Here is a 23,828-nt window from a genome sequence, read left to right as displayed (position 1 = left end):
AGGTGATCAGGATAAGGTCCCCACGCAAAGACTCGGTCACATCTGCAGCTTCAGTCCCCCCTGCCAAGGCTCTTGCCAGACGAGACCCGCAGGTCCCAGGGATGGGGACCTGGTAGCGTTGGGGGCTGTTATTCAGTCTGCTGCAGGTCAGGAGCCAGCCCCGGCCGGCTGGGCAGGCAGCAAGGACAGAAGGAAGCCGGTGCCCCCTTTCCACAGCCCCACACCTCTTCCTCCACGAAATCCCAATGGGAAAGCCTTCCCTTCGTAAACCCAAGCTGGGAGGTTTACTTTTGCGAGGGTCTGGACTTTAGAACTTCTGAACGGAGATTGTTTGGCGACCGTCTCTTTTTATTATTATTATTGATTTTCTACAGAGAGGAAGAGAGAGAGAGGAGTTAGAAACATCGATCAGCTGCCTCTTGCACACCCCCTACCGGGGATGTGCCCGCAACCATGGTGCATGCCCTTGACCTCAATCGAACCTGGAACCTTTCAATCTGCAGGTCGACGCTCTGTCTACTGAGCCAAACCGGTTTTGGCATGGCGACTGTCTTATCTCTGATTCTGAGAGGAAGACTGGCCCCCAGGAGGTTTGGGGCGGGAGGGGGCTCTCAGGAGACACCCCTGGGAATACTATGCAGCCATTAGAAAGGAGGAGGGTGATTTTCACACACTGCTCTGAACACCTGCTGTGTGAATTGTACTGTGATGCGAACAAAGCCAGGTAAGGAACACAGTGTAACACAGCCTGCCATTTGTGTAAGATAAGGAGGGAGGATACACACACATGTTTGCAGTTAGGGACCCAGACTCGGCCCCTTGAGCTAAGGCAGGAGGACGAGGGGAGATACAGAGACAGGAGAAAGCCCCAATCTCCACATAACCCAGGGGCAGACCCGGGAGGCAGCCAGGCACCAGCCTCCCTGCCCAGACCCACCCCCAGCAGCCTGGCAGAAGGGTGCCCCTCTCCTCTGTCCCCTTCCTCTGAGATGGGGGAGGGGCTGGCTCTCAAGGACAACACACACACATTTATCTGTAAAGACAGAGAGGAACCCCGTTTTGACGTCAGCTGGTGCGCCCAGGGCTGGAGCAGCGGTTCCGGTTGCTCTGCTCAGCGAGCTCAGCGGAACGAGGCGCAGCTGGTGAACGTGTGCCACGTGGGCTCCTCTGTTCATCCTCCCAACACTTGCCGGGCCCTGCCGGGCCCTGGCGGCCTGGGGTGGACAAGGAGCTCCCCCTCACGGCCCAGGGCGGGACATGGCCTCCCGGGCCACACCCCAGACCTGCCTGGTCCCGGATGGGCGGCGACTTGAACCAGCCTCTGTGGGCATTTTTGCAACCACCAGAGCGTCCAGAACCACGGACCCAGTGCTTTGCAGGGCTCACCTCGTCCTTTTCCAGCAAACGCACCCTTAGAGCTGAGGCCCCAGAGTCTGGCGCAGCTACCACTGAGCCACCCTGACCAGCGCCCAGCACCCCTGCAGATACTTGCTCCTGACAGCTTCCCGCTGAGTCGGTCCCCAGCGCTGGGGCGGGTTGGCCCATCCCACCCAGAGTCCCTCCTGCTCCCAGCTGAAGGCCAGAGAGCTGAGTAGCCGGCTCCACATGGGCCTCGTGTCTGCAAGCCCAGGCTGCCCAGTAGGTGGTGCCTGGAGGCTCTGGCCCCACCTGCCCCTCCGCAGCCTCCATGGAGAACAGTGGTCCCACCTGGGCACCGGCTGGAGCCTAACAGGGGCGGCCTGGGGAGGCCCCGAGCCTATAAGAGGGGAGGGCGGCAGAGCGCCGGGGGTCAGCTGCGGCTGTTGGGTTGGCGAGGGCGCTGAACGTACAGGGCCTGCCATGTCCTCCCAGAGCATCATCCACCTGTCCCTGGACAAGCCCACCCGTGCGGTGTGCATGGTGGGTGAGGAGATCACCTTGGACCTCATTGGGTGAGGAGCTGGGGCTCTGCCAGGCTGTGGGGGGTGGGTCTGGGCTGGGAGGCTGGTGCTCTCTGTCCTCCTGGGTCTGCCCCTGGGTTATGTGGAGGTTGGGGCTTTCTCCTACCTCTGTATCTCCCCTCGTCCTCCTGCCTTAGCTCAAGGAGCCGAGTTTGGGTCCCTAAGGACTAAGCCCAGATGCTCACCCAGACCCTATACCTGCCCCTGTGGGCTGTGGCCCCTTAGAAGCGGTGCCCCCTCCCTCTGTCCCCTTCCTCTGAGGCGGGGGAGGGGCTGGCTCTCACGGGAGAGACTCCAGTAAACTGGAGCCTCCGGCGGGGGAAGAGGCCAGGTCTTCCCCGGGGTCAGAGTCCGACCCTCCGAGTCCCAGGCCACGTCCTCTCTGCTACAGGCGTCCCTTGTGGCTCCTCCCTCCCTGGGAGTTGGGGTTTATAAAAAAGACGTTGCTTTGGTCATTTCCAACCTCCATGGAGAACAGCGGTCCCACCTGGGCGTGGGTGAGAGGGTGGGGTCTGAGCAGGAGCTTGTGGGAGAGAGGACGCGGGGGTCCTTAGAGGAAGGCTGACGTTGTTCTAGGACCCCCCACTCACCCACCCACCCACCGCCGAGCGTCAGTGAGGGTGCCTCGGCCCTCTGAGCGGGGAGAGGCCGGGAGGCCGGGCTGAGAAGGGGAGGCTCTCGGGCCCTAACGTCTGTCTCTTGGCCGAACCAGCTGTGCCCCGCCCAAGTGCTCCTCCTTCAGCATCAGGAGCTCCGCAAGGGTCTCCGTGAACATCCCCCAAATAGTCCCGGTGACGACCAACAAGGAGGGCACCAACATCCAGCTGCTCCCGTGCGAGTTCATGGACGTGCTGGTGAAGATGACGGCCCCCAGCCCTGGCGTCGGGGAGGACAAGGTAGGCTGGGGAGCGGGGCAGGGGTGGGCCGAGGGAGGTGGCAGCTCATACCACCGGGTCTCCCTCCGGACAGCTGGCATTTCCTGAGTCTGTGAAAAGTGGGGGGCCAAGTGGTTGTCATGCCTGGTCTTTAAGTCTCACAACAAACCTGTGAACTGGGCACCCCACGACCCCACTGCACAGATAAAGAAACTGAGGCCCCGAGAGGACCAGCTGCTTTGAAAAACCTGCCCGAAAAGGTGTCGGCAGCTGAGCGCCAATGTGCCGTTGGGCGGAGGCTGGTTCTCTGTAGGCAGACGTTCTAATAAAAACTAAGTGCAAATGCTAGGCTTCATCAACCCATTTTACAGATGAGGAAACGGAGGCACAGAGCGGCCTATTTGAACTTAAATGGCATAACTAGAGTGTGTGTGGGGGTGGGGGGCATTGATCCTGGATTTGAGCCAAGTCTGCGCCCTCTCTCCTGGGCGAGTGTCTTCTCTCACGGGGCCCCTGTGGCAGGTGGGTTGGGGTCCACCTGGGAGGACAGGCCATGAGGCTCCTCTGGGAGAGGCTCTGGTGGTGGTTTCTGGAAGGATCCGGCCCCTCTGCAGAGTCATTAGAAGCCCCAGGGACTCGAACACTCAACACCTGAGCCACAGCCCCACCAATTAAGCCAGCCTCGGGCAGCTCCCCGCTCTCCAGGTGACGCCCCTGAGACGCTGAGGGTGAGGGTCACTGAGGCGCTGCAGGGCTCGGCTGCCTCTCAGCAGAGCCTGCTGGAGAGGCCCCTGGGAGGGTTCGGCTGGGGTGGCCGGTGGGTGGTTTGTACCCACGCAACGCTGTGTCCCGGGCAGGCAGTTCCCTGGGGCAGGTGGTACAGATAGGCAGCATTGGGGTCTCCCCGGTGAGAGCGGAGGCTGTGATGTGTCCCCCCCGGAGCCCAGGCGACCCGGGACGCATTCTCTGCCGGGGCTCGGCCTCCAGCGCGGTCAGGAGTGGCGTCCGGAGTGAGGGGCTTGACCGTGGAGGACAGGCGCTCCCACTGAGGAGGCCACAGGCACGCAGGTGTGGCCTGAGCTAATGTCTGCTTCTCAGGTTCGGGATGAAGGCCTTGTAGTCAAGGCCAGCGGCTGGAGGGCAGGCCTTAAGCAGATCTGGCTTGGGACACTGGAAAGACTTGAGTTCCAACTCCAGTCCCCGCCCCAGGTGTTCCATGCCCTTTTGAGAGAGTGGCTTAACCTACAGGAGGCCTCTGCCCGCCTCATGGGGTGGTGAACCCCGGGAGGGGACGTATAGTGAAGAGAAGGATGTGGTTTAAAGTGTGACCTCCAGAGCCAGTGGCCTGGATCTTCAGTCCTGTGTGACCCCTTCCTGGGTGAATGTCAAGGGCAAGTCCTGCCAAAGGTCCCTCTGCCCTGGGCGTAGAGCCCGCCTGGAGCGGTGGTTCGAAGGTCTGGAAGCGGTGGTGGAAGTCCTTGGAGAGGTTCACGGCTTGTTGAAATGGTTGCTCTTCACCTACTGAGTTCCAACATAGTAGGCCTGTCCCGGCTCACAGCCAGACGTCAGATGTGAGATGTGAGGCCGCGGTCAAAAGGCCTGGGTGCGTGGCCCAGGCCCTGCTCCCGCCTTCAGTGCTCCCGTGGGCTCTGGGTGCTGTCTCCACAGGTCTCGGTGCAGTACTACCTGCCAGATTGGAAGGTCCCCATGGCCACCGCCGAGCTCTTCCTCACCGGCCTCGGTGAGTGGGGTTCCCAGCCCTGGAGAGGAGGGGCGGGCGCGGCAGAAACCAGGGAAGGGTCTGTCCCGGGAATGAGGTGCCTTCCACCGGCCCGCGAACGGTTCACACTCACTCCCTTCTCAGAGCTCAGCCTCTTCTCTCTGCCCCCCTCACTGTGGCCTAAGGCTCAGGACGGACGCAGTCTGTCCACATGTTCCCGTGTCTGGTGCCAACATGCCCGCCTCTGGGACAATGGAGTGTCTGGTTCAAAGTTTAACTTTATCACACCAGACCCTTTCCCCGCTTGCTCACACCTAAGAGCGTTCCTTCCTAATTCTTACTGGCATAGGTTGCCACTACCTCTCCCCTCTTCTGGATCAGTCCAGCACAAGCTATAACGGCTATTCTCTTAAAGATAAGCCGTACCATTTATTCTCTTAAATCTGATTCTAGGGTGTCCCCCCAATATATATATCAATATATATATAGTATATCCCCATTCTTTGAGTAATTATAAAGGCAATGTTTATTAAAAATACATTTCATTTTCAAAATTGAGCTATCAGCTGTTAAAGTGTGTATATATTTGGGGGGGACAGTCTCTATATTATCTTCAAACTCACTCCTCTGCTCCTTTGGAGCCATCTCTGCAACCTCAACTTCTTTTCCCGAATCTGTTCAATGTATAAACACCCCCCACCCCCTTTTCTCTCCTTTCTCTTTCTCTCTCTCCTTTCTCTTTTCCTCCCTCTTCTCTCCTTTCTCCCTCTCCTCTTTCTCTCCCTCCCTTCTCTCTCCCTCCCTCCCCCTCTCCCCTTCTCCCCCTTTCCCCCTCTCCCCCTCTCCCCCTCTCCCCTTGTAGAGGATCCTAACAACTTCTACTCCACTGAGGCCAGTGGCCGACTCCATCTTCCTCTCCCTTGACCTCTGTCAGTGTTTAGTACAACCTGTTACCTTTGGATGTTTCTTTTGAATCACTCCAGGGACCCTGCCTCAGTTTCCCTGCTACTAGCTGGCTGGGCCTTCTCCGATGCTTTGCTGGATCCCCCCCTGGAGCCCTGCAGTGCCTCGGGGCTCAGGCAGCTCGTCACGTGGCTCTACAGTCAGATGACTCCCCAACTCGAGTCGGGTGTCTCCCATAAACTTGGCTTGGCTATCTGCTGACCCAACACAATGTCTTGTGTCTAACCAACACCATAAATGTGATCGATCCCAAATTGGGCAGATCTCTCTCCCCCAAGCACATGTTTTTAATTCCCTCCCTCAATCAGGGGTCTTCAAACTACGGCCCGTGGGCCACATGCAGCCCGCAGAGGAGTCTGATCCGGCCCGCCAGGTTTTTTGGGCAGTGAGCGCAGCCGAGGTGTTACAGTAGGAATTAGTAGTTCATATAGTCCGGCCCTCCAGCTCTCTGAGGGACCGTGATCTGGCCCCCACTTTAAAAAGTTTGAGGACCCCTGCATAGTAGTCGATCCTTCGAGCTGGTCCAACCAAACACCTTGGTGCCACCCTCATTCTCCCAGTGGCCTGTGCTGATCTGCGAATCTTGGGCTAAACCTATGTTTAGCCGGAATCCGGAATCCAGCTACTCGCCACGTGCAATGCCCTCGGCCTGGTCTGAGCTGCTGGCCACTCTTGCCTGTGTCCCTGTGGAGGCCCCCCAGTGGGATTCCCTCTCCGTCCCTGCCCTTCCACAGGTCCAGCCTTCCCCCGAGCGGCTCACCTGTGGCAGGATATCAGCTACTGTCCCCCCGGGGTCCGAGCCTCCCACTGCTTCTTCCATGGTCTTGGATGAAAGCCAATGCCTCCCTCCCCCTCCTCCCCACTCCCCACCTCTCCATCCCCTGCCCATTACCGTTACCCACAGAACCCACAGGACCTCCAACCTGTGCCCTGTTTCTCTTCCTCTTGCTCACTCTGCCCTGGGCAGGTGGGTGTCTTTGACCCTTGAACTTGCCACCGTGCACTTCCTGTTCGATTTGCTTTTCCTCCCGATGTTAATAGGGATCCCTTTCTGGCCTCCTCCTCCGTGTCCCTGGTCGCATTTCCACTGGGAAGATTCCTCTGATCATTAAAAACAGACAACCCGCTCCATCCCCTTCCTCCTCTCCATGGCGCTTTCACCATCAGACACGCATGTGCTTTGCTATGTCTCCTCCCCCTGCCGCCTGTGTGCGCACGCCTTCACACTCGGAGGAGGAGAAAGGGCCCGTCTTGGTGCAGCTGTTCCCCTGGGATTAGAGAGGTCCCTGCTCCGTGGCCGGCACCAGGGCCTAAGCATCTGCCGGGTGCAAGGTGCACAGTGGTCGCTGATGCCCGTTTCCATGGCGCCAACATCCCGGTTGACACCTGGGCGGAGCCTGGTCCTTAGGCTCGGACTTGCGGTGGCCAGCTCTTGAGCCCTTCCTATGTCTTAGGGAGCCAGGAGCCTTCCAGAAGGCTGGGGAGGCTAGCCTTCGGGGTAGGGGTCCCCCGGGGAGCGGCCATCAGGCATGCAGTGGCATCGTGACCACAGCGGCCTGGTTTTGAGTCCCCAAGAGGCTGGGGGAGACGGGGAGAGAGGGCCGCTCCAGGCTTCTTCACGAGACTCGGTCTGTCAGGGAGGAACGTTCTCTGTTGAGCCGAGCCGCCTGGAGGCTGGAGGCCCTGCTGCCAGCCTTCGGCAGCCCTGGGGGTTAGCCACACCCCCGAGGCTCCGCCCAGCAGTCCGGGGGCTGACCTGTCCCTCCTGTTGCAGAGGTCTCCCTGGACGTGGACATCAACCGCAGCGGGAAAGTGGAGGCGCCGAAAGACAAATGGACTAAGGTTAGGCAGTGGAGGGAGGGTGCAGGCTGGGCCCCGGAGCCAGATCCGGCAACAGCCTTACCGTGTGGCCTTCCTGATGTCTGTTAAAGTGCTACAGCATAGATGGGAGCTGATGAAACCGGTTCTAGCTTAAAAAAAAAAAAAAAAAAAAAAAACAAGCCGAAACCAGTTTGGCTCAGTGGATAGAGCATCGGCTTGGGGACTGAAAGGTCCCGGGTTCGATTCCGGTCAAGGGCATGTACCTTGGTTGCGGGCACATCCCCAGTAGGGGGTGTGCAAGAGGCAGCTGATCGATGACTCTCTCTCATCGATGTTTCTAATTCTCTCTCTCTCTCTCTCTCTCTCTCTCTCTCTCTCTCTCTCTCTTCCTCTCTGTATAAAATCAATAAAATATATTTAAAAAAACAACAACAACAAATGAGAACGCTAGGCAACACTGGGTTGACACCACGTCTGGTGGTGGGGTCAGCTGCCCCCGTTGGATGGGACGCGTCTCCTCCACTGGTTCTCAGTCTCCTCTTCCCGGAACCCCAGGCAGAAGGCTGGAGGCCCATGTCTGGACAGCGTTCCCTTGCTCTTGGTCCACGTTCCTCAGGCAGTAAGACCTTTGAGCTGGCAGATAGGGGTTCCCACCCCCCTGAAGAGAGACCTGGCTCTGTCCCTGATGTGGGGGAGGGGTCAGCATCTGGGAGGCACAGGGTTTATTAGGACCCGACATCTTTCCGAACCCACATTTCTATCGTCTTTGCAGAAGGACTGGGTCTGGGGCCCCAGTGGTTGGGGAGCCATCCTGCTCGTGAACTGCAAACCGAATGGCCATGTCCAGGACGGAGACAAGAACAAGGAGTTCTCGTCCGAGGGTAAGAAAGGACTGGCCCTGGCCTGGGATGCTGCCACCTTCCCTCCGGGGGCTCCGCCTTGCCCCAGCTTCACAGCCCCGCCTCCCGGCAAACCGGATGCCAGGCCCACATCCCTGATCGGCCAATCAGGTCTCTGACCAATGGCTTGAAGCTTGTAAGTAGGAAGGACGAGGCCCCAGGGCCCCACAGGGAGAGCATGGGGTTGGGTGTCCTATTAACAGTTACTTCCTGGCTGTGAACTTGAGCATGTGGACGTCTCTGAACTTGCTCTGCCATCTGTAAAATGGGCATGACACCATTGGCCTTGGAAGGTGGACGAGAAGACTAAAGGAAGGCCCAGAGGGACATGTAAGACACTTCTGAAAACCCTCTGAGTCCGGGGCAGGAATGCTGACAGTCTCAGGCAAAAGCAGTCTGGGTCTGGTCCTGAGGTGGGGGTGGGACCTAGGTTCTAGGACTTAGCCGGAGAACGGATGTTCTGGTTCCACCAAGGCTGGAGGGAACCTCACACGGAACTGGCCGCACCGGGCCTTGTTCTAGGTACTTGTGGACCGCCCTGTGGGGTCAATGCCACCCTCCCTCCAAGTGGACCCAGCTTCCTGTAACGTAACACAGGCCTGGGCAGCCTGGGCCAGCACAGGGGGCGGAGGTCCCCACGCTCCAACACACAAGCCTCGTTCCCGGAGTGCTGGCCTCCAGGCGCCCCGAACCTTGGCCTTGTCTCTTGCTCAGAAATAAAGACTCTGTCCCAGATGGTGCTGAGCGTCCAGGGGCCCAGCTGCGTGTTAAAGAACTACCGGCTGCTTCTCTACACCTCCGAGCACGAGGCCAGGAAGGGCAGAGTCTACCGGCGCCAAGGTGAGCGCTTTGTACCAGCTCTGCCCCCTCTCTCACCTCCAGGTGAGCTGTGGCTACAGCTACCCGCCCCTCCCCCAACCCCTGCCACGGGGCCAGACCTGAATGCCTAGGGTTGTCTGGCTGCCACAGCCACCGAACTGTCTGCACCCGTAGGTGAGGCCTTGCACCTCAGGGCCTCCTTCCCAGTGCGGGTGCCTGTCCTGCAGGATTTTCCCATCTGGAGGGGGCGACAGGCACAATAGCTAGAAAGATAGAGATTGCCTATGCAGATAGGTAATGGCTCTCCCGGTTTCTCCCGCCAGAAGAAGCGGGCTCCATTGCTGACATTTCTGAGCCAGGACTCCACTAGACTAGGTTTGCAGAAGGCAGAGGCCAGGAAGCCAGGGGCAGCGATGCTAGCATGTCCATCTCGGGCACCACGACACACATGGCCACCTTCAGCCCTCATCAACCTGCAGGCAGTGGCCTGCCCCTGTCCTAGAAAGCGGAGCTGTGCTTAGCTTCAGCCAAGCCTCTGTTGAACTCGTGGTTTATATTGGGCCAGCCTGCCCTAGCTGGTTTGGCTCCGTGGATAGAGTGTCAGCCTGTAGTCTGAAAGGTCCTGGGTTCAATCCTGGTCAAGGGCACATGCCCTGGTTGCAGGTTTGATTCCCCAGTAGAGGGGGCTTGCAGGAGGCAGCCAATCAATGATTCTCATCATTGATGTTTCTCTCTCTCGCTCTCTCCATTCCTCTCTGAAATAAATTTAAATATATATATATATCGGACCAGCTTGCGTCCAGCGTGGGAGCAGGGCCAGCTTGTGGGGTGAGGGCCGAAGGGCCTGGGTCGTAAGGCTTCTCGCCACTTCTCCCTCCTTATCCAGATGATGGGTATGGTAATCACAGCACCCATCTCTCCTGGGGGTGAGTAGGCCAATGAGCCAGCGAGCCTTCCCCAGTTCCTGGTACATAGCAAGTCCACAATGAAGCCTTAGCTTTGTTTTAAAACCAGCAACGAGGTCAGAGAGACGGTCAAGTGCAGAACAACTGAGAGTCCTGGTAAAGGGCTTGTAGCAGGTGAACTTGGGACTCCTCCCCACCCCCCTACTACATAGCAAAGCCTCTTGGAGTGGAGCAGCTCTGGGAACCCAGGGCCCTGGAGTTGTTGAAGGTGCTGGGTCTGCGGCAACTCGAGGGGTGGCCAGCCACGATCCAGTCTGTGCAGCTGGGAACCCACCGTGCACCAGGCACACTGGAACCCCTGCCATGAATCAAAAGGGCTGTGCCCCTGGGCTGACGAGCTGTGGGGGTCCTGGGGGAAGGCTCTCCTTGTACCCCCTGACCCTTCAAGGGCAGCAGAGAAGCCTCTGGGAGACCGGAAGCAGGAGGCCCCGGGAGCAGGCGCAGCTGGCCCAGGCTCTGCAGGGCCAGCGGCAGCAGAAGGGAGCTGTGAGGGAGGAGGAGCCGGGACCCTGGGCCTGCAGGTGAGGTGACAGCTGGTTGGTCCATCCTCCCCTCCTAGCCCACAACTCAGACACCTTCGACTTGGTGCTGGGGCCTGGCTGGCACACTCACAACTTTGCCCCCCTGGAGGGCCCCCTGAAGGAGACCTTCTATGTGGAAGCCACGGAGTTCCCGTCCGCCACCTTCTCCGGCCTGATCTCCTACTCAGTCTGCCTGGTGGAACAGTCTGAAAACTCGGTCAGTCTTCGGGGAGGCCACCGCCTTTGCAGCAGGGACTGGGGGGGGGGGGGGGGGGGGCGGCGGGGGGAGGGAGGGGGCGGGGGCGGGGGGAGTCTCTGCTGGGAGGAGAGGGAGGAAGGCCTGGTGGGTGGAGCTGGCCTCTCAGGGCTTCTTTGGAGGAAAGAGCACAGGTGAGCGCCCGCAGGTGGCAGTCCTGAGCAGCTGGAGGCCAGGGGAGGGAGGTGTGGATCCCAGTCACACATAGGGCCGTGCCTTCCATTGCAGCTGATTCCAGAGACCCTGGCGTACAAGGACACGGTGGTGTTCAGGGTGGCTCCTTGCATCTTCCTCCCGAGCACCCAGAGGCCTCTGCAGCTCTACTTGTGCAGGTGAGCGCCCCTCGGGCCGCCTGGGCCAGGCCGCTTCCTCCCCACACCCCCTTTCGTCTTTGTGTAGAGGACTAGACATCTCCCAGGAAAGTGAAGCCCTCCCCCTGGAGCCGCCTGGTCCCTGAGATGGTCCTCGATACGGGTCTGTGCACTGACAGCATGAAGGACGGAGCCTCCCGGGTGTTAGGGAAGGCTGACAGGGAACGGTGTGAGTTCAGAGAGCACTAAGTGTCCTATCACAAGGTAAGAGGAAGGAAGGGCAAGGACGAGGGTGTGTCCTGGGGACAGCGAGGAGGCCTGCAGGGCCGGAAGAAGGCAGGCGACAGACAGGAGGATGGAGGGAGGGAGGAGGACAGGGTCAAGGTCAGCAGGGCCGAGCGGCCCCTGAGCATCGGGGCTGGAACAGACCCCAAGTGCAATGGTTTGTAGTCCGCCGGTGCTGAGGGCCTTGCCAGATTGAATCCTGGGGAAGCGTCCATGGTTACTGGGCTGTTTCGGGGGCTTCCGTTGTGGGGAAGCAGGAATACAGAGCCAGGTCTCCCAGGGTTGGAGGTGTGCCAGGCCAATCAGCCGAGGTGGGTGGTGGGCAAGGGTATAACTGTGATGCATCCGAGACTCAGAGCGGGGAGGAAGGAAGGTGAAGGGACAGAGTGATGGGCATGAGAGCAGTCCAGGGCCAGAGGTGTCCCCATGAGGTCAAGCCTCTGGCCCAGCGACTGGACAGGGCAAGCAGGGGAGATGGTGTGGATGGGACTGGACATTAGATCAAGGTCTCAGGCTAGAAGGCTGAGGTAGGGCCGGTAATGAGATCTGTCAAGTCGAGGATCCAAAGAGGCCACGATGGCACGGCAGCAGCAACACATGGCTGCCTCCACCAGGCCCGGGGGCGTAAAAGGAAGATAGCTCTTCTGAGGGGGCTGCTGGGGAGCAGGGTCCTAGGAGGAACGGCAGGTTTCAGAATGAGAACAGAAAAGACAGGAGCTCGAGGCATGTTGCTGATAACACACGCACAGACTCCAGCTCTCCCACCTTTGTCTTTTGTATCTGAAGACATGTTGTTCAGCTCTGGCCGGTGTGGTCAGTGGTTAGAGTGCCACGGGTTCTATTCCTGGCCCCAGATGTAGAACCAGGTCACCAATCAATCAGTGTTCCTCTCACATCAATGTTTCTCTCCCATTCTCCCTCTCTCCCCCTTTCTTCTTCCCTCTCTCCCCTACCTCTCTCCCTTTCACTTTTCTCTAAAAAAACAAAAAAAAAACAAAAAGGGGAAAAAACAAAACAAAAAATATCCTCATGTGAGGATTAACCAAAGAAAACAAAAAAGACATGTTGTTCACTCACAGGAGGCATCTGCTGAAACCCTGGTCTTCTGGGAGCCCCCATAGTGGTGGTATTCAGGCACGGCTTGATCCAGCTCAGCCACAGATGGCTGTGACACTGGGCTACCGGTCCTTACCCAGCACACATCCTCCAGGCCACCTAGACCTCCTCAGGCTGATAAGCTCCCTGCAGCCTTGCAGACCCCTATGTTATTTTTGGAACAACAACATCGAATGGGAATGCTAGTTTTATAGGTAGAACCGAGCTAGAATCCCAATGTTGATACTTCCTTGCCGGCATTCAACTCGTGAGGATCTGTGTGTGTGTGTGTGTGTGTGTGTGTGTGTGTGTATTTTTTTAAATAAATCTTTATTGTTAATATTATAACAAAAGTTCCTCATTCCCCCCCCCCCACGAGGTTCCCACCCCACCCTCTGCCCTTTCCCCAACCCCCATTGTCCTCATCCATAGGTGCACAGTTTATGTTCAGTCTCTTCCCGAACCCCCCTCTCCTCTTTTCCCCAAGAAATGTCAGTCCACTCCCTTTCTGTACCTCTGATTCTATTATATTCAACAGTTAATATTGTTCATCAGGTTTTTTAATTCCCTTGGTTTTTAGATTCACTTGTTGATAGTTATGTATTTGTTGTTCATAATTTTTATCTTTATTTACTTTCTCTTCCTAAAGAACCCTCTTCAGCAATTCATATAATTCTGGTTTGGCGGTGATGAACTCCTTTAGCTTTTTTTTTATTTGTGAAGCTCTTTATCTGGCCTTTGATTCTGAGTGATAGTTTTGCTGGATAGAGTATTTTTGGCTGTAGGTTCTTGTTATTCATCATCTTGAATATTTCTTGCCATTCCCATCCGGCCTGCATGGTTTCTGTTGAGAAATCAGCTGACAATCGTATGGGTGCTCTTTTATAGGTAACTACCTGCTTTTCTCTTGCTGCTTTTAATATTGTCTCTTTGTCTTTTGCTCTTGGAATTTTAATTATGATGTGGTCCTCTTTGGATTCCTTTTGTTTGGGGTTCTGTGCGCTTCCTGGACTTGCAAGTCTATTTCTTTCCCCAAGTGGGGGAAGTTTTCTGTCTCTATTTCTTTCAATATGTTTTCGGTATCTTGCTCTCTCTCATCTTCTGGGACCCCCATAATTCTGATGTTGGTTCGCTTGAAGTTGTCCCAGAGGTTTCTTACACTATCTTCAACTTTCTGGATTCTCTTGTCTTCTTGCTTTTGCAGAGAAGTGTCCTCTGGGTCTTTGTGTTCCAAGTCTTTGACTTGATTCTTGCAATCTTATATTCTGTTTTTAGGACTCTGTATAATATTTTTTATTTCAGAGAATGTATTCTTTATTTCTTGTTGCTCCCTTATTATTTCTTGTTGATCCCTTATTTCTAGTTGATCCTTCATTATTTCTATTTGATCCCTTTTCATATCTTCATAGGTCTTGTTTATTTTATCGGCCTTTTCTAGGAGATTCTTGAAAAACCTTTTAAACATGGTTTTGAACTCTGTATCCAGTTGCTTTTTGTCCTCCATTTCTTTTGTTTCTGATCTGTTTCCTTGTCTCAGCATTTTCGCTGCTTCCCTGAGTTGGTAGGGTGGGAGGATCAGCTGTATCTATGCCAGGAGACAGCTTTATTCGACTAGACTTGGAAAACTGCAAGAGCCTCTGTGCTCAGCTTGGATGGGGCGGAGTTTCAGGGTGGAGCCTACAGCCTTGGCTTCCAGTTAGCCCTGCCCTATGAGGTTCCTGAGTCTCAGTGTTCCTCAGGGACCTTCAGTACTCACTACAAGCACCTCTCAGAGAAAGGTGCCCTAGAATTTCACCCGCTACCAGACAGTCTAGTCTGTCCCCCAACGAGCCCGCAACTGGGGTTCAGTGCAGTTGGAAGTAGGGTTAAGAGCAGTCCAGAGCTTATGTCTCCTTCCTGCTAGGGCAATCCAGCAGCTCAATCAACAGTGTGTCCTCTGCACGAAATGTGTAAGACTCGGGGGCTCTGCCTTTCGCAGCTCCCCTGAGCTTTCGCCTTACAGCCCAGATTCCCTCTGTATGAGCCTGGGGCCCAAGGGTCTCGCCCAGAACTGGGGTTCAGTGCTGTCAGAACTGGGGCTCAGCAGGGTCCGGAGCTTTTATCTCCTTCCTGTTAGGGAACACCAGCCAGGCACTCAGCCGCCCCTCCTCTCTGGCTCTGTCCTCTCTGTGCACACAACGTGTCTCCGTACCTTAGGCTTTTACAGTTCCTCTGATTTTCCTTCTGGTTTTCTCTTTCCTTCTCGTTGTAGAATTTCCAGTCAGTCAACTTTCCTATAGTTCTGGATAATGTCCACTTTATATTTTAGTTGTATTTTTTGAGATTGTTGTGTGAGGCTGCAGTTAGGTGGTTACCTATGCCGCCATCTTGGTTTCTCATCGAGGAGGATCTGTTTATAAAATGGGTGATCTTCTTAATCTCAAACATCATTGTTTATCTTTGACAAGGAACCAACATGCATCGTGGCCCGGAGGACTGTGCTAATATCCTAGGGTTTAAGGCCAACCCCCAAACCCCGTACAAACATGACAGCCTCATTGGCCATCTCAAGGGGACACTTCGCTTCTTGACTTCTCCAGGGAGATGCAGCCCCCTGGGGCGAGGAGTCGGCCTTCTAGAGGGCCTGGGGCGGCTCCCCAGCTGCCTGAGGCAGGGGCAGAAGGCACTGTGGATGTGGCTGCAGGATGAGGACAGAGCCTGGGCCACCAGAGCGGGAACAGACGCTACCAGTTCTGGCCCAGACCCTGCCATGAGCTGTGTCCTGTGATGCTGGGCCAGACGTGCTCTGAGCTGCCAGCCTGTGTCCCTAAGATTGGGGGACAGCTCTCGGGCAGGGGCATAATCTCTCCAGACCGCAAGGAGGTGCCCCCGCCCTGGGACAGCAAGGCGATGCCCCCGGGGGAGCCCCAAGGCCTTCCCAGCGCCTGCTCCTCTCCCCGCAGAGAGCTGCAGGTGCACGGCTTTGTGGAGTGGGTGACCGAGCTCAGCAAGAAAAATAACAGCAATGTGGTGTCTGTCTACGAGGACCCCCACCGCCTGGGCAGGTGGCTCCAGGTAACGCCCCGCCTGGGGGAGACCTGTCGGTGGGGGAAGGGCCGGGGAGATTGGACCGGAGCCCACACAGCGGGCATCTCAGGCTCCCGGTCACCCTTCCTGGCGAAGCTAAGCCGAACTGGAAGCGCCTTTGCTCTTAGGGCTTCAGTGGATGGAGGCTCAGGTGACACGACTCGCCCACGTCATAGCCCCGAAGGCATGGAGCTTAGACTCTGCCTTCTATTTCAGAGGGCACGTGGTCAGGACCACGGAACACCCTAGGCAGCTGAAGGGTCCGGTGCCCTCAGCTACAGGTCGGCAGAGCTGGCGCATGGCTCCGGGGTCCAGCCAATCTGAGAGCAGGATGTCTGTCCCCTGGTGCTCCATCCTCCACAAATAGCTGAGTGATTGCCACGTGCGGGGCACCGTTCTACGTGTGAGATAAACTAGAAACCTCCCTCTTCCCCGCCCCTGCTCTAGCAACAACACTGACCTCAAGTGCAGTAAATGCAAGAAATTAGGTATCACACGTTACTAGCCCGAACTAGATGGCCTGGAAAATCTTCAAACTCGGGAGACCCGGAGCTGGCCATGCAAAGATTGGGTTGGGGGGCAGGTTAGAAGCAAGAGCCCTCTGGGCAGAGCACAGCTGCTTGCAGGTCGCAATGTGGGCTGCACTATGAAAAGGGGCTGGGCGGGCCAGGTCAGAGTGCAGAGGTCACAGGCAGGTAAGTGCTGGGTCGTATGTCAGCGACCCCTTCGGCCGAGGGTAGGAAGAGAAACAAATCCAGAGCGAGCAAGGTGGGATGACATTGGAGGGCACGCATCAGGGCGTGAATGTTCTGGTCAAGTGTGAAAAGAGCCCTCCAGCTGAGGAGAACAGGTCTTGGGAGGGACCAGAATGGAAGAGAAGCTTAGGGGAGAGGTCTTGGTGGCTTCCCCACGTGGCCTCGGGGGTGCGTCCACCCTGAGTGGATTTTAGAAATGAAGCCAAGGCTTGTTCCTAGGCTGGGTGCAGATGGTGAGACGAGGTGACTCCCATCTTAAACTTGATGGATGCAAGAATGACACCCCAAGCAGGGTCTATTGCTGAGCTCAGTTGGTGTCCCTCCCTCCCCCCAATATATTTTTATTGATTTCAGAGAGGAAAGGAGAGGAAGAGATAGAAACATCAATGAGAGAGAATCATTGATCAGCTGCCTCTTCACACTGGGGATCGAGCTGGCATGTGCCTTGACCAGGAATCAAACCCAGGACCTCCTGGTTCACAGGACAAGGCTCAACCACTGAGCCAGGCCAGCTGGGCCTGAGCTGAGTTATGAGAGCTGAGCAGGAGTTGGCAGGAAGGAAGGGGTTTTTAACTGCTCCCCCACCCCACCCCTGAGATGGCCCAGGACGGGGAGCACTGTGCCAGGTGAGCAGGTCTCGGGCTGGAAAGCAGCTGATGGAGCTAGAAGATGTCACCCTTGTTTTCCTGTCCCTCCAGGACGAGATGGCCTTCTGCTACACCCAGGCGCCCCACAAGCTGATCTCCTTGGTCTTGGACACCCCCCGGATCCCCGACCTCGAAGACTTCTCCATGAAATACTCACTGGTGTGGGGCTCGATTTGGCTGATCTGAACTTGGTCCAACCTCTCAGGCCCGCTGCCTGTCCAGAAAGGATGGGGGGCCAGGGGAGAGGGCCCAGGTGGCCTCGGGGGGTAAGGGGGGTGGAGGTCTACCCGAGAGACTGGATTAGGGAAAGTCTGAGGCTTAAAACCCACCCCTGCTAACACCCCTGCCCCGGCTGGGTCTCCTTCCAGAGCCCAGGGGTTGGCTACGTGACCCAACTCACCGAGGACGGGAAGGTGATCACGATGGATTCCATTGGGAACCTGATGGTGTCCCCACCCGTCGAGGCCAAAGGGAGAGAGTATCCTCTAGGCAGGCTCCTCATTGGCGGCAGCTTTTACCCCAGGTGAGGGAAGAGGTCAGGGGGTGGTTAGATACCTTCAAACTAGAGGAAGGGACCCTGGTGGCTCACCTGGCCCTGTCTGAGCCCGACATGACCCAGCAGGTCCCCTGCCCAGGCCTGTTCCTTATCCTCTCTCGTGAGGATTTTGAGTCTGCCAGTCACATCGGAGACCAAAAGGAGGAAAAGCAGAACAAAGGACTCGTTCTTTGAGTCGGGGTCCCGGGTTCAAATGGCAGCCTGCTAAGCTCGGCTGGCCTACTGCCCCCACAGGATGTCCCGCCATAAGAGGGGCCTCCAGGTGGGTGCCCTCCAAGCTACCCTGTTTCCCCAAAAATAAGACAGTGTCTTATATTAATTTTTGCTCCCAAAGATGCGCTAGGTCTTATTTTCAGGGGGTGTCTTATTTTTCCATGAAGAAGAATATGGTACACATTTATTGTTAAATGAAAATAAAGGAAATTTATTACCTGTATACGGTACCATAGTACAGTAGTTGTCAACACAAACCAGACAAACTGTGAATCCTACACTATCAAGAATTTACTCATTTAGTCATTGACAATCATGTCATCTTCTTCTGGAACATCATAACAATCCAATTCCTGAATTTCTTGGTGAATTTCTTGTGACTCCATTTCTTTCAGAATCAGTGGACCAAATCTCTCATGTTTAGCCTGGGGGGCCTTATTTTCAGGGGGATGCCTTATATTTCACTCAGAAGGAAACCTGTAAGTAGGTCTTATTTTTGGAGGATGTCTTATTTTCGGGGAAACACGGTAGACTTCTGGGTGGCCACTCCCCTAAAACCAGGAAGAAAACGCTGCATCCTAGGATCTAGTCTTTATTCTGGACTCTCTTGGCTCCATCCCAAGTTGGGCCAGAGTGAAGGATTCTTTTTTCTTTTTTTTAAATTTTATTTTATTGATTTTTTTATAGAGAGGAAGAGAGGGATAGAGAGTTAGAAACATCGATGAGAGAGAATCATCGATCAGCTGCCTCTTGCACATCCCCCACTGGGTATGTGCCCGCAACCAAGGTACATGGCCTTGACCGGAATCGAACCTGGGACCTTTCAGTCCGCAGGCCGATGCTCTATCCACTGAGCCGAACCGGTTTCAGCCAGAGTGGGGGATTCTTAATCGCCACCCTTCCCCTACGGGCCAGTCGCCCCAGCCCCAGGGTTAGAACAGCCCTTTTCCTGAAGGCAGCCTGGCAGTCGGCGGCCAGCAGTTAGCGGCCCACGCAGGCTGCCCGGGCTCAGAGCTGTGCCTTCCTCCTCCCTTAGCAAGGACGGCCGGGACATGAGACAGCGCCTCCGGGGCTTCCTCTACGCCCAGCAAGTCCAGGCCCCGGTGGAGCTCTACACAGACTGGCTGATGGTCGGCCACGCGGACGAGTTCATGTGCTTCATCCCCACGAAGGCCAAGGGTGAGAACGACAAGGTCTGTGCTGGGGGCTGCACGGAGAGGAGGGATTCGGGGGGGGCCTCCCACCTGCTTTTGGAGACCCATGGAAGCTTCCGGAGGGGATGCTGGCATCTGGCCCTCGTTCTGTCTCTCAGGACTTCCGGCTGCTGCTGGCCAGCCCCCACGCCTGCTACCAGCTCTTCCAGAAGAAGCAGAAGGAGGGCTATGGAGACATGGCCCTGTTTGAGGAGGTGCGGGAGGACCAGCTCCTTTCTAACGGTAAGGTCACAAGCTGGCCATGGGGCGGAGGCCGGCCCCTCTCCCCCAGACGTCCGTCCTCTCTGCACGGGCATTTCACTGTCTTTCCTGGTAGAGAGGTCCCCAGGAAGCTTGAAAGCATCGCGTGGGCTGTGATAGAGCATCCTCCTCCAGGCAGGGCTATTCTGGCGGGTGGTACAGGGATGGCACAGGCAGATCGGAGGTTCTGGGGTGGCTGAGGCTGCTGGGATGCGTGTGGAGGGGACTTGGCCAGCAGGCGGCTGGCTCAGGGTGGGGTGGAGGTGGGAGACGGATCCGATGCTGACTGTGTAGTCTCTGGAACTCTTCGGGGAATGTTAGGTTCAGTACCTGGCGCTGGGACTTCAGGGGTCTCCTGGCCAGCACTAAGGAAGACGTAAGCAGACCAGCAGGGATGGGGTGGCTGGGCAGAGGCAGGTCTGTCCTAAACGTGTGAGGGTCCGGGATGGGCTGGGTGCTGGGACTTCTCTAGACCAGCGGTTGCCAACCGGTGGTCCGTGGCCCACTAGTAACCCACGTGGCCCGAAAGGTTGGCGGCCGCTGCTCTAGGCCAATGGTCGGCAAACTCATTAGTCAGCAAAGCCCAATATCAACAGGACAACGATGGAGATTTCTTTTAAGAGCCAAATTTTTTAAACTTGCACTATATAGGTAGGTGCATGGTTATTAACTTCATTAGGCTACTCCTAAGCTGGCCTTTGCTAAAAACTCAAGGGGCCAAAGAGCCACGTGTGGCTCGAGAGCTGCAGTTCGCCAACTGCTCTAGACCCTCGCGATGCCATGTAAGGTCTGAGGGCCCCCTGGGTACTTGTTAGAAATGCAGAATTTCGGCCCCTGCTCTCCACCTCCTCAAATCGGGGGATGGACCCAAGAATCTCACCCTCCTAGAAGGTGACACTTGCAGAGCCTGAGCCGCATGGCACACACCTGGTAGCCAACTGAAGTTCCTGACGATGAGGCAACAGAATAACTTGGTCAAGGGCCCAGGTCCCCGGAAGAAGGTAGCCCAGTTATACAGGTCACAGAAGGCACGGAGGTGCCCAGGTATGAGGTGCGTGGTGCTGAAGTCACCTGCCCACCTGTTTCAGGCTGCCTCCCCGTCCTACCGGGGACAGAGTGGCTGGTGGCAGTAAAAGTCCTGCCTGGGTTTTCATGAATCCAGGTGTGACCTTTGACCCAAGTGGATCCCCGCAGATTAGCCAGGCCACCCACACTAGTCACTGGCCCAGGGCTTGTCGGCCGTGCCCAGGGCTGGAATCTCCCCAGCCCTGCACAGCGTTGCCTGCTCCCTGGCCTACAGGCGCACCCGCCTTCTCCTTCCTCCAGGGAGGGAGGTCATTACCATCAACCAGCTTCTGGACGATGACATCCTGAGGAAGCAGAACGACTACGTGGAGGTAGGAGCCGGGAGCAGAGGATGTGAGGGAGGGACCTCCTCCAGAAAGTGGGGGGGGCACTGGCGATCTAGACGGCTCCTAACTGAGCAACTACTATAGCCCGAGCATCATGCAAGACAGGTTTCTGTGATCCTCAAAATGGCCCTGTGAAGTCAAACCCATCTTGTTTATGACAGGCCCAGCTTAAGGTCATGGGCCTAGGCCGATGGGTTGGGTACTGGGTTTGAACCCAAGTTCATACTTCATCCACTGTTACCCCGTGTCTGACCAAAAATCAGTGCTGTAGCTCAGCAGCCTCTGGGCAGAGGCCCCGCTGCCCCGACTTCCCTAAGAGGCGGAGTACCAGAGACTTAAGAGACGGACCAGGACCTTCTCAATGCTCAGGCCCATACGCTCGCTGTTCAGAATCGCCCAGCACCTCGGATCTCTGAAAATGAGGACCGTGGGCTGTGAGAAGCATAGGGTGGGGGGAAGGGGTCCCCAGGAGAGATTACCTAGCTTCTGGAAGAAGGGCAGAGTTGTCCGGGGTCACATGGTCAGCACAAAACTGTTTTCCCACTGGGACTTGATGGCTCCTGGCAAAGGCGTGTTCAGAGCCATGGTGTTCTGGTGACCTTTGCCAAAAAGGAAGGGAGGGCTTCCTGGCACAGCAGGGTGGGTACCAGCCGGGTATGGGGTCAGAACAGCCCTTGGCAGTGTCCTGGGTATAGAGGCCACGAGCCCTGTGTCAGACCAGGGAGCTAGATGCTCAGGTGTTGGGCAGCACCAGGTCTGAGCAGGGAGTGTTCCTGGAGGGGACCACTGCTCCCATCCTCCCTGAAGCCCCTCAGCTTCCTGCCCTTGCCCAGGTCCACCCCTGGCCAGGCCTGAGGACCAAAGAGGGGGAACATGCTACAGAATCAGGGCTAGTAACTGCCTTGGGCCTGACTGGCTAGATTGAAGCCCCCACACGGCAGCGAGTGATGGAAAGGTAGGAGCTACCTCAGGCCACTCCCCCCATTGGGTGAGCTCACTCCCTGCCCGCCCGCCCGCCCGCCCGCAGAAGTGCATTAACCTGAACCGAGCCATCCTGAAGCGGGAGCTGGGCCTGCTGGACAGGGACATCATCGACATCCCACAGCTCTTCTGCTTGAGGCAGCTGAGCAACGTGCCCTCCGCGGAGCAGACCGAGAAGCTCTACGCCAGGCCCTACTTCCCCAACCTGGTGAGGCTCGGGGTGGGCTGCCTGCCCCCGGGGTGAGGGGCTGTTCAGCCACCTGGCTGGTCCCGACATACGCGGTGCTGAGAGAAGGTGGAGGGAGGACCCGCCCCCCCATGGGAGCAGTGAGGGGGGCACAGGCTGGCTGGGTGATTTGCTAAACAGTGACCATGGGCTTGGCTCTGGGCTCACCCCCAGCCTTAGGGTAGTCACTATGCAGCCACCTCACCAGGATGCTGTGCCATCACCAGACTGGAAGGGGCTGGGCAGCTCTGGCTGAGACGGGGGGTTGGGGATCAAGGTCCCGGGACAGCGTCTTCCTGCCCACACAGCCTGTGACTCCCGGGATCACTGTTCCTATGGAGACGAGGAGCTGGAGTTGGGGGTGTGCGTGTGCCTGAGTCCCCTGCGGTGCTAAGCCTAGGCCACCTCTGGCCTGTACCTGGCCTTTCTCACACCATGGCAACCTGCCACGTGGGCACTTGGCATGCTTCCTCTGAGACGTCTGGGCTGATTCCTTCAGCACGTGCAGGCCTCTCTAGGGCCCAGGGACACATGGCGACCTGTTAATGTGACAAGAGCCATGTGGCCCCCTGGGCATGACACAGGGGCCATCATAGGCCTTGGGAGTAGGTGCGGGCCCGGGGAGTTACTTTAAGGCAGTGGTCGGCAAACGGCAGCTCTTTGGTCCCTTGAGTTTTTAGCAAAGGCCAGCTTAGGAGTACCCTAATTAAGTTAATAACAACACACCTACCTATATAGTTTAAGTTTAAAAAACTTGGCTCTCAAAAGAAACTTCAATCGTTGTACTGTTGATATTTGGCTCTGTTGACTGATGAGTTTGCCAACCACGGCTCTAAGGGAAAGATGCTAGAGCTGAGATGCAACAAATGGACGTTCCAGTAGAGGGAGGCAAGATGGTGAAGTGGACAGGACTGAAGGCCAGAAGAACAGATGAGGGATGGGGAACCAGGGATGTTGGCAAAGCCAGACTTGGGCCACGCAGGGTTTTGGTTTTGCTGCTGAGAATCACGAAGGGGCAGGGCCGTTGGAGGCTCAGGCGGAAGTGAGCTGGACCTGCCAACATTGACTGGCCATGTCTGCATGCACGCAGGCCTGGAGCAGGGCGGGTACAGCTAGTCTGTCAGCCCGCGGCAGCCGGGTGTCTCTTGCATTGAACCCAGTGGCACCTTCTTGGGTGGCGCCAGCCCGCCCATGCCTTGCCCACCCTCTCTCTGTGTGACAGCTGCAGCTGATTGTGATGGGCAAGAACATGGGCATCCCCAAGCCGTTTGGGCCCCAGATCAAGGGCATGTGCTGCCTGGAGGAGAGGGTCTGCCAGCTGCTAGAACCCTTGGGCTTCAAATGCACCTTCATCAACGACTTCGACTGCTACATGACCGAGGTCGGAGACTTCCGTGCCTGCGCCAACGTCCTCCGCCTGCCCTTTGCCTATAGATGGTGGAAGATCGTGCCTTAGACCCAGCCTAGTGCTGCCAGCCCGGGCTGCCCCTCTGTGCTGGGGGTGGGGCTGGAGTTGAGAAGCCCCCTTATCGTGTTCCCCCACCCCTCAGAATCCAGTGGGGTGGCAAAGGCTGCCATAGCTGCTCCCCTTTGGGTAGAGATGGTAACGGTCTTCAGCCGAGTACTGACGAGCTACACATTAAAGCTCTCGTTCTGAATGCATCCCGGCCTTGGCCACCTTGTCTGGGGAAGGGGCAACAGCTCAGGATGGAGCTGAGCAGCGGGGACTCCTGGGGTCAGGCCGCCCCACTTGCCTGGGCTGGCACATGGCTGTGTGGACCCAACTGTAGTGGGAAGTGGTAGGAATCAGATGGTTTGAATTCTCTAGTGAAAGCATGGGACCAGCCAGGTTTGGGGGAGGCCCAGCCCAGGAGGGCGATGCCAGCCTCAGGAGCAGCAGCTTCGCCACAAAGTGGCTCTGGTCTCCTTGGGGTGGCCTGAGGGACAAGGTACAGCAAGGGCAGCCCTGGCCAACTCCCACTGCGCCCGTGTCCAGGAGAAGTGTCCACTCTGGGACACGGAGCTGCCTAGTCCCATCTGCTGTCTGT

The 23,828-nt window shown here is 56.9% G+C and overlaps 1 protein-coding gene across 1 annotated transcript; it reads left to right on the top strand.

Annotated features, from left to right (window-relative positions):
* Positions 1 to 1,839: 1,839 nt before the first annotated feature.
* On the top strand, positions 1,840 to 23,343 carry PADI6 (peptidyl arginine deiminase 6). The gene is made up of 16 exons (XM_036444544.2): positions 1,840 to 1,931; positions 2,653 to 2,836; positions 4,484 to 4,556; positions 7,273 to 7,340; positions 8,092 to 8,200; positions 8,933 to 9,058; positions 10,562 to 10,740; positions 11,008 to 11,111; positions 15,413 to 15,524; positions 16,990 to 17,097; positions 17,307 to 17,461; positions 18,744 to 18,900; positions 19,020 to 19,143; positions 20,488 to 20,558; positions 21,601 to 21,762; positions 23,003 to 23,343. The coding sequence occupies exons 1-16, from the start codon at positions 1,840 to 1,842 to the stop codon at positions 23,234 to 23,236; spliced, it is 2,058 nt and encodes a 685-aa protein (XP_036300437.1). The 3' UTR covers positions 23,237 to 23,343.
* The last annotated feature ends 485 nt before the right edge of the window (positions 23,344 to 23,828 follow it).

Source organism: Pipistrellus kuhlii, unplaced genomic scaffold (assembly GCF_014108245.1).
Source record: "Pipistrellus kuhlii isolate mPipKuh1 unplaced genomic scaffold, mPipKuh1.p scaffold_m20_p_2, whole genome shotgun sequence".
Lineage (NCBI taxonomy): Eukaryota > Metazoa > Chordata > Mammalia > Chiroptera > Vespertilionidae > Pipistrellus > Pipistrellus kuhlii.
The sequence above is the reverse complement of the archived record's forward strand: the minus strand, read 5'-3'. Positions and strand labels throughout refer to the sequence as shown.

What these genes read in the sequence shown, in the direction of transcription:
- PADI6 (XM_036444544.2), top strand. Translation starts at nt 1,840, where the DNA reads ATGTCCTCCCAGAGCATCATCCACCTGTCCCTGGACAAGCCCACCCGT. An exon ending in GCCTGGGCAGGTGGCTCCAG is followed by an intron (nt 15,525 to 16,989) that starts GTAACGCCCCGC and finishes CTGTCCCTCCAG; the next exon opens with GACGAGATGGCCTTCTGCTA. An exon ending in GGCCCTACTTCCCCAACCTG is followed by an intron (nt 21,763 to 23,002) that starts GTGAGGCTCGGG and finishes TCTGTGTGACAG; the next exon opens with CTGCAGCTGATTGTGATGGG.